General features: G+C 40.8%; 1 protein-coding gene across 1 annotated transcript; it reads left to right on the forward strand.

Annotated features, from left to right (window-relative positions):
* Window positions 1-9,792: 9,792 nt before the first annotated feature.
* LOC119543429 (DPH3 homolog) lies at window positions 9,793-10,041 on the forward strand. Its single transcript, XM_037848248.1, has 2 exons — window positions 9,793-9,898; window positions 9,974-10,041. The coding sequence occupies exons 1-2, from the start codon at window positions 9,793-9,795 to the stop codon at window positions 10,039-10,041; spliced, it is 174 nt and encodes a 57-aa protein (XP_037704176.1).
* Window positions 10,042-10,416: the final 375 nt, after the last annotated feature.

The raw sequence follows: 10,416 nt of genomic DNA on the forward strand, positions 1-10,416 counted from the left end.
GCTGTGAGCAAAACAGATGAAGTCCTTGATCTCACTGAGCTTATGTTCCAATAGGGGAAAAAGACAAAAAGCAGAAAGGAACAAATATAGACTTTGTCAAGTGAGAGAAGGTGGGGATAAATGCAGCAAATCAAAATAAAGCAGGTAAGGGGATGATGTCATGGGTGGGGAGGGGTGCTCTGTTTTCTGCAGGTAGTCTCTGAGGAAGTGATATTTCAGCAGAGATCTAAAGGAACTGAAGGCCCAGATATACAGATTGCTGGGGGAAGAGTCTTCCAAGGCTCAGGGGGAACATTTAGGCAGAACATGCCTGGCTTGTTAAAAAACCAGCCAGGAGGCCAATGTGGCCGAAGCAGAGTGAGGCCAGAGAGACGAAGGCAAGATGTTGAAAGCCTTGTAGGACCCTTCAGAGACTGGCTGCCCTCCTGGGTCAGTGAGAAGGCTATACGCAGTTTTAAGCAGAGTAACATGATCTGACTTACATTTTGAAAGGTTTGTCTGGCAGAGAATATGAGTTGTGCCTGCATTGTCCTTTCTCTCCTTCTTGAATAATAATTTTTATCAAAATTTTATCCAGACACAGGGTATCCCAGAATAAAACTGTATTTCCCAGCCTCTTCTGCAGGTGACTCAGCCTATGACTAGGTCTGGCCACTGTGGTTGTGTTGGTCAATTTTATGTGTCAATTCAGCTAAGATAGGGTGTCCAGCAGTTTAGTCGACCACTGGCCTAGATATTATTGCAGATGGGATTAGCATCTACAAGCACTTAACTTTAAGTAAAGGAGATTAGCCTTAATAACGTGGGTGGGCATCATCCAAACAACTGGAGGTCTTAAGAAAGCAAAGAACTCAAGTTTCCAGAGAGAAGAAATTCTACCTCAAGGCTACACTCTGTACTTCTCTTGAGTTTCCAGCCTACTGGACTCCACTAAAAAATTTGGACTCAAGACTTCAGCATTACTTTTACCAGAATTTCCAGCCTCTAGCCTGACCTATGGAATTCAAATTTGCTAGCCTCCACAATTATGTGAGCTAGTTTTCTAAAGAAACCTTATCAGTACAGGGGTATAAGTAGAAATGTGGTGTGGCAACTTCGAGGAACCATCCCTAAAAGACAGGTGACTTGTACTTTTTGACCCTTTTCCTCTTTATTTTTTCCTTCATCCTTTGCCTGGAATGCAGATGTGATGCCTGGCACTCTAGCTGCCATTTTGGGTCATGGGGACAAGGGCCATCCTTCAGGATGGGCTAGTGGTAAGTTGTAAGAAGCTTGGACCCCTGAGGACTTTGTGAAGCAGACCTGGACAGACTGTCTCCAGATATTTATTTTGAGTCTCTATTTCTGGCAGCTAAACCTAGATATTGGTACAATCTTTCTGACTGCTTTGTGGAGAATAGAAAAACTTGTCTTGCAATTTAGGATCTCACAAAAGCCTCTACAGATCAATTTTTTTTGTCTTCTGGGAAATCCTTTCTCAGAAATGGGTTCCCTCCTGGCAACACCCAATGCAGGTGGCCGTTTTCTTTTATTCAACAGGGGGCACGGGTAAAAACTGGGATAATCTCTATGTCAGGAATAGCAACACTGAGGCCTGGGGAAGTTAAATGAAGCATATTAACTTTTAAGAATGCTGACTTTGAAGTCAGTAAACCTGCCTGTGGTCTACATCCTGCCTCCAATGCTTTCTAAACTTGGAACCCTAGGCAAGCTCCTTAGCCTCTCTAAGTCTTGAACCTGGTCTATAGAATATGAATGATAATAATACTGTTTCAAACTATTGTTGTATTAAATGAACTATGTGAAACATCAGCACAGGGCCTGGCACAGATTTGGAATCCCACACCTGTTTGTTCCTGTCCCTTCTTGGCTTCTCCCCTCTACCATTCCCCATCCCCCGCATATGTTCAGGAAATGGCAATCATTCCAAGATTACTGCTCATCGCACACAAGAGGAAACGTTTATGGAAGGAAGGGAGGGAGCAAGGGTGAAGAAGGAGCACATGAATATACGTGGTGGACTTTTAAGTTCACCAGTGGCTCTCAGATCACAAGAGGAAAAGTCAAGAGTGACCCTGGATGTGCCGTGAGATCTAAGGAAAGAAGGCTAGCAGCTCCTCCTTCAGCCTGTAGTCTGGAGATGTTTCCAGTGCTTGGAGCTGTTTCCTTTCTGATTCCTTCCTTTTCTTCCTCCTTCTCTACTACCTCTTCTTTTTCCTCTTCCAACCTAAAAATAGGAACAGTGAAAAATGCTGGGTAAATCATCTGGTCCTCCGGCTGTTTTTCCCTGGAGTGACTGCATTTTTTATTGGATTGGTGGGATGTTTTGAGACTGCAGAGAGGACTCCTCTGTGTTTTTATCTGAGTACTGGGCTTTGGAATGCAAAGCAGTGCATACATGTTTCCTTTTTGGTAGCAGATTCTCTTCCTAATTATGTTTTGCTCAAGCTAATATTAAAATGAATTGGCTTCCTCTGACAACAATAAGTGTAATAATAACAGGAAATGGCCCAGAATCACACAATAATAAAAATAGAGCTGGAGGGGAAGCAACAAGATTTTTGAGAACATTTTGCTGATATACTTTTCCATTCCATCCCATTCCATCTCATCTACGCATCTATTTATTTAGAAAACATTAAATGCTTACTATGTTTATAATTGCTGAGATAAAGAAGGAGGCTGAAAAATTCAACTTTTCATCTTATTTCAGAAATTTGTGAAGCACCAAATACCAAGAATCAGAAAAAGCTTGTGAATATCTGTTTCTGTATAATGACTGACCTTAATTATGCCTAATGCAACTCTTTCATAAGAAGGATTGAATTAAAATAATACACTTCCATTAATTATATAATGCATTAAAGGCTCTGATAAGTCCTGTAGTAAACCAACCTGACTAAATTTAACCTAGTGAAGCCCAAATTTATTTGACCAGGGAATTTTTTTTTTCTTTCTTTCTCTTTTTCATTGACTTTTGAGCTTTGAAACTAGAATTACAAAATACAAATCTTTCAAGGTTTTAGTTCTCCAGGAAATTCTCTACTTTACTGCTTCTGGGCATTTAGCTTTGATTCTGTTAATTGGTTGCTTAGGCCTCCATAAAGAGGCTATTCTCTTAACAATAGCATGTTCTGTTCATCACCATATTTAATTCAATCAGAAATGTAGAAAGTAAACTGCCTTTGCTTTTGCAAGCTGATAACCATCGTCTTAACCTTACTAGTGAGGTGCACATTCAGGAGGAGGGAAAAGGGATATCTGTGTCCTAAAGCACCCTCTTCTCTACCCTCTCTGCATAGGAAATCCTTGTGCATTTCTACTACAGGGTGGAAAGCCAGGCCAGTTCACGTCACCTCACACACAGCGCTTCTTTGTTTTAAAGAGAGGAATAAGAACCAGTACCAACCTCTTCATTTATTTGCAACCTCTTCATTTATTTACATCTGGGGAATGGGGGATTTTAAATCCATCAGGTACTCACAGGGAAAACGGACAAGTGACATGTATAGCTGCAGTGGTTATTTGAGAATAATGTCTAACCTGTGCCTGCTTTAAATGAGGTGAAAGAAGACAAGGCCAAGGTCAGAGTTCAGGGAAAGCCATTCGGAGCATGCTCAGTTGGCCCAGGTTTATCCGGTAGAGTTGGTATGGTGCAAGCAACAACCAATAGCATGTTTGATTAATGACAATTGCCAAAGAGGGTCCTGCACAGCACAGAAGCCCGAAAGGGGGTCAGCCCATGGACAGGAAGGGTTTTTATTAGGTGAGATATCTGTTCCAATCTCTGTTGCCAATTCGGTTTCATTAGCTGCAGTCAACCCTTACTGATAGTAGAGAGCTACAATGGAAAGGGGACATTAACACCTTTATGCTAACTGTAAATCAGGGGCTGCTCTGGTTGTCTGCGAGCATCTGACAAAACACTGCCCTGTGGTTTTTTCCAGCCAGAGTGTCTCCTCTCTTACTGGGAAATTGCAGAGCCAGAGTGGTTGTCTAAACACCTAGGCATGGAAGGCTCCGTGAGCGCTTCCAAGGAAAAGGGAATTATCTCCATGGAAAATTTTATTCCAAAACCTTTATTTTTTTTTCTTTCTAAACTAGTACCTACATGTGGCAGATAATTTAGAATACATGGGATAATCAAAGGGAAGGAAATAAAGAGCAGCCATAATGTTATCATCCTGAGAGAGCTCCTTCTCACCTTTCTTCTCTGCATATGCCTCTTATTTCTAGGGTGTTGAAATCATGCTGCTCGTGGCAGGCAAGTCCTTGGTTTCACACCACTTGTTGGGGGTGGGGGGGGTGGGGGGGTGGTGGTGCTTGATGGTCTCCAGATGCTCCAAGCAGGTTCCCATCTCATAGTCATTTGCACTTGCCGTTCTCTCTTCATGGAATGTTCTTGCTCACCATCTCCCAGGGGCTCGCTCCCTCAGTTCTCGGCTCAAATGTCACCTCCTCTAACAGTTCCCCTTTGTCATTCTTCCATTTCCTTGCTCTGCTGTTTTCCTTCAATGTACTGCCCTCTGCCCTACCTGATATCATATTATATACTTGTTTGCTTGTTACCAGGGATCCCTACTGCAGTGTCAGCTCCCTGAAGACATGTATTTTGTCTTGTTCACCACTGCATCCTCATGATGTAGAACATGCCTGACCCAGAGAAGATGCTCAATAAATATAAATTTTTTAATGGGTGAGTAAATTTTGTTGTATAACTTGCTTTTCTTTTCTTTGACAGTGGTGTATAGATCCTTTAGGTTCCCTAAATAATCCCAAGCAAACCATTTTTAAGACTACCTGGTCTTCCGCATTATGGCTGTATTATAATGGGCTTAATCCACCCCAAGGGCTGAGAATTTTGGTTAAGAAGTCCTCTCCCCACATATTTTTTCACATTTTTAAATATATGTGCATTGAAAGTATTTAAACAATTTATCTATACTGGGGAAAACTTGAAAACTTAGTTGGCAGTTTGAATTGGAGGAACAGTCATCACTAAGCTCTTGATGAGAGACTAAATTTGAATTCTTCCAGTGGAGAAGATGAGGAAGATGCCCCTGAAAACATATTTGGAGCTTCCTAAGTATACTTTTTATTGCATAATAAAATATCGTTTTCTATGCAAACATTTCTGAAATTTAAATGGAAGTCATTAGGTGCATATGCATCAATACTCACATATTTACTTTACAAGTTACCTTTTCTGGAGCTCTTCTTCAAAAATTAAATGACAAAAATTATCATACAGGTATCAAAGAAATCAATGTGAATTTCAAAGGACTGGTAATTTCTGTGCCCCTCAAGGGCATATCTCATTTCCTCCCCCCTTCTTTATCTATCTACTTAACAATTAATTAATTCAACTAATATTTATCAAGCACTTAAATTGTGCCAGTTACTGGGGATACAACAGTGGGCAAGATAGATATCTTTCTGCCATCATGGGACTTAAATCTATTGAGATAAAGAGTTAAATTAATAGGCAATTACAATAAACACCCCTACTAGCAGAGGGAGACTTTGTCACCTAAGTCGGGGTTTGGAAAGCTTTTCCACTAAAGAACCAGGAAGTAAATATTTTCAGCTTTGCTGGCCATACAACCTCTGTTGCTACTATTTGACTCTGATGTTGTAAAGCAAAAGCAGCCATAAACAATACATAAGCAGTAAGCAAGACTGTGTTTCGATAAAACTTTATTTACAAAAACAGGAAGTGGGCCATATGACCAGGGGCCATAGCCAGCTGACATCTATCCTAAGCCCTGCTCTGGAGGATTGCCTGGCAATTGTTTGAGGTCAACATGAGACATCACTACGTAACAACTTTATAGTGTGTCCTGTCAAGTGTGGATAAATCCTTGGACTCTGCAATTTATGAAAGAAAACAGATGATCATGAAAGATCTGCCTGACACCCTTAAATACACAGAATATGAAATGACACATCCTAGATTGTTCTACCCAAAATATGAAGTCTGGTCACCTGACATGTGATTTCCACTCCCCCCACTCCTTCAGAACAGGGGACACCATCCTTCATGCAATCGGGCCATCAATGGCTGGTGGGTGTGCCCAATGTTTGGGTCTAGGCCAGCAGCCTCTGAGTATAACTTTCCTCTGTTAGAACTTAAACATGTTTCCTATCCAAGTTTCCAAAGCCTTCACTCTCAACACAGTACTTCCCAGAAGCCATGGTTTGTGGCCTAAACTGCATGTACCACACCCTGAGGTAAAACTTCCAGGCCACATAAAGGCATGGGTGTATACAATTTCCAGAAATTTCTGTGGTGAGTTGATCCACCTGGGTCTAGAAGTGGCATAAAGACTTCCATCTTATAATTGCAGGCTCTCTGAAACCTTCACCTTATGATATTAAAAAGAACACTCAAGGTCCAGAGTCATCGAAAGCTGGGATACAGTCATGACTGAAGTAATGAACACCATTCCACCCCAAAAAGTTGCCAAACTAGAAACAAGGACAAGGTGCAATGCACACAGGATGAATACACTTTGTGTCTGAGGAGGTCATTCCAGCATTCAACAAATATTTATTCATTGCTTACTATAAGCCAGGCACCGTTCTAGGAGTTGAATGAGGCAATAATCATTACCCTCATGGAGATTAACGTCTACCTCTAGGAAAGCTTCCTGGTAGAGGAGATTTCTGGACCTGGAGGAGCCTTTATATTGTACAAATCCAAGGAGCGCCATTCACACCATGGTCTGTGTGAACGGCATCCCATGGAGTTGTAAAATGCACAACCTGTATCATCTTACCTGGTGACTCTGACCTGAGTCTTAAAGAAATACTAGGATTTTAATAGATCCAGAAGTGGAAGGACAGCAGAGGGAAATTGTATGTGCAAAAGTGCAACAATCATTAATTTAGGGCCTAATATTTACATGGCTCTAGGCCTTGGGGCTGCAAAGAGGTAAGTTCTTATGAGTTGGATTATAAAACCAAATGACTCCCTTAGTCATAGAATCCAAAAAAACATTTACTAAGCAAAGCACCTACTATGTTCCAGGTTCTGTTATAAAACCTGGGGATGTAGCAATGGACAAATCAGAAACTGTCTCTAACCACATGGAATTCACAATAATTTCAAGAGTGATAAGCATTTCAGAAGTCAAGTGCCAGGTCTTTAGGAGAATTTATAACCAGGAGAATAGACCTAATCTGGGTAGTTAAGAGCTCTATTTTTGTGATGGAAAACAGTGGAAACATGAGACAGGGGATTGAATTTGGATTATTTAGGAAATCAAAGGTCCACAGCAAAACAAAGCATGAACATCCTTAAGGAAAGTGGGCAGCGTGACTAAATGAGGTTTAATACACCAACTTCTTGCTAATCCCAGATATTACCTCTTTAAAGAACATATGGACGGGGTGATCTCAGTATGCATTCTGTGGGTGTTAACTTCGTTCCTTTAAATGATAGAGTGGGCATCAGTATAAGAATTGTCAAATATTAAGGGAACAGATTTGGGAAGAGCAGTGGTTCATGACTCTACTCTCAAGCAGGCAAACATAAACCATCCCTGAGAGCCTGGCATCTTCTTCTCTTGGAAACATCCAGGCAGAGGAATCCCACAAACAACCTCTGTATGAGGGGAAGAGTGGTCCATTGATAGACTGGAGCTAGAGAAAGAATGTATGTGATAATGCAGAAATCATGGACTGTGGTTTTTTTTTTTTTTTTTTTTTTTTAATTAAATTTGGTTTTATTGAAATACATTCACACACCATACAATCATCCATGGTATACAATCCACTGTCCACAGTATGATAACATAGTTATGCGTTCATCACCACAGTCTATCTCTGAACATTTTCCTTACATCAGAAAGAACGAGAACAAGAATAAAAAACAAAAGTGAAAAAAGAACACCCAAATCATCCCCCCATCCCACCCCATTTGTCCTTCAGTTCTTATCCTGTGGTTGATTTTTGAGGTCAGATTTCTCTGAAGATGTCTGACATTATCCAGAAGCCAGCAGAATGTACCATATTTTATTTATATAAGCAAATTAACTTTAAAGTATAGCATCCCTTAAGGAGGTTCTACATGCAGCAACAATGTCTTGGATTCAGAAGGAAAAGGCCAAACACCTTGCAACAGTGGTTCTCAAACTTCAGCGTGCACCTGAATCAGCAGGATGGCTCATGGAAGCACAGATTATTGGGCCCCATCCCCAGCTGGGGCCTGAGATTTTGCCTTTTTTTTTTACAAGTTACCAGATGATGCTGATTCTGTTGGATCACGTTTTCATAACCACTGCCCCTTCATAAATTTTGAGTCCTTTTATGATCTGGATCCGAATCTCTGGTCCATGCTTTTTCGCCATGGTGTGGTTCCTCATCATGCACCTGGACCTTCCTGCAAACTGAGGTTTTTTACATACCCAGAATATGCCACAAATGAGACTACCGCTATATATTTGTTTACTCTCCCCTCCATCATTAATTCCTCATCTCTGCCTCATGAAATCCTCCAAAGACCAGCTTAAATACTGCCTTCTCCATCAAGCCTTCTTTGATCTCTTAATTCAGAATTCAGTTTTCAGTTCAACTAGTTTTCAGTGCACTAATCTTCCCTGATAGTTTACCATGTCCTTGAAGAGATTTGGAATATAAGCTCTACACCTTCCAGGAGTTTATCTCAGGGTGGGAAGTGGTGTAGGGGGGTGGGTAAGACAAGTAAACTAGTAACTACTATACACAGTGACAAATGCTAAAAGCTGGTTGTGGGAGCAGTTGGGAAGGATACCTTACCCAGTGTTGGCTTCAGGAAAGACTTTCCAGAAGAAATGATCCCTTTCTAACCCATGAAGGATGGTAGGATTTAATGCAAAAAGGTGTAGGAAGAGAAAGTAAGGAAAAGAAGAGGGTGACCCAGACCAGAGGTGAGAGAGAAGTTATGACAAAAGAGTCAAATCTGAGGAGAGATGAAGCTGGAGAGAAAGCTGGGTTGGTTTGTAATGATCCCTAAATACCATGTGGAGCAGTCTGGATCCAATCAGGAAATAGAAAGCATATGTTAGGTTAAACAGGGAAATTAGAGGCAATAAATTAATAACTGATACACCGTGTCCAAAAATTTAGACTTTATCCTTAAGGATTTTGAGCAGGAGAGTGACAAATCCAATTGCAAGTAGTAGATGTGCAATAAATTTGAACTGAACTGTCAATTTCTCTTCTCAATAAATGCCCAAGAAGGAAAAATGGCTCTTCCCACAAATAGTCGTTCTTTGATTTTAATTTCTGCTACACGCACACCACAAACAATAACAACTAGCACCTATTTTAGAGCAAATATTTCACCTAAAGCAATATAGCAGATTCAGGATTGGGCAAAGAGCAACTGGAAGTTCCTCAAGCCAAGCCTCAAAGAAGTTCGTCCAACATTCCCAATTGCAATGAAACCCCAAATCTAAAAAAGGCAATTTGTGCAGCGCCCATTATGGTTTCGTTATGGAAGTTCTCCAGAGCTGTGGTCAGGGTCCTCCCAGTGCTCACCAAGTGAGGAGTCACAAAAATGAGTGAGCATGCCTCATTCCTTAAACCTGACCATACAATGTATTTATATGTGCCACTTAATACCCTTCATAGTAAACACATTAAATTTAGACATACGTGTGTGTGTTTGTATATAGGAGATTTTATGAAACAGTGACTGATCCCTCTTGGTGATGTTTTAAAGGCTTAAAAGTGAACTGAGAGGCACCACTGAAGTTAGAACCACAGAGATGTCAGACAGCAGGGGGACACTGGCTGACCCCAGTGACAATGGCAATTTTGCATGACGAGGTGGAGATGGAGGTCTCCCAGTATGATGAGGAGTTGGAGACATATTTCTACTTCTGCCCTTGTGGGGCTAACTTCTCCATCACCAGGGAAGATTTGGAGGATGGAGAAGATGTGGCAACGTGTCCTAGCTGCTCTCTCATTATAAAAGTGATTTATGACTAAGATCAGTTTATATGTGGAGAAACAATCCCAGCACCTTCCACCAACAAAGAATTAGTTAAATGCTGAAGAAGCCTTTAAGAATCCAAATCTGGAAGAGTTGAGAATGAGCCAAGATGGAAAACTCAAGTGCAAAGTTACAGACCTCTTCACAAGGACAACCGTTTTGTGGTTTGTTGCTCTGTTACAGTGTGGATTCTTTCCAACAATTGTTACGTTCACCTTTAATTAAAGAAGCAATCCACAACAGGACATACCTGGATTTCATGCATAAAACTTTAGATTGCAAGTGTTCTTAATTTTCCAACCAAATTTCTTTAAAAGATAATTTCAAATCAGTACCGTTTTCCCCTCAGTTTCATTATTTTCATATCTTAAACCTAATTACTTCAGTATCTGATAACAGAATCATCTACCTCAAAGTTATTAGTGTTCCCTGACAAT

Source organism: Choloepus didactylus, chromosome 8 (assembly GCF_015220235.1).
Source record: "Choloepus didactylus isolate mChoDid1 chromosome 8, mChoDid1.pri, whole genome shotgun sequence".
NCBI classification, from domain to species: Eukaryota; Metazoa; Chordata; class Mammalia; order Pilosa; family Megalonychidae; genus Choloepus; species Choloepus didactylus.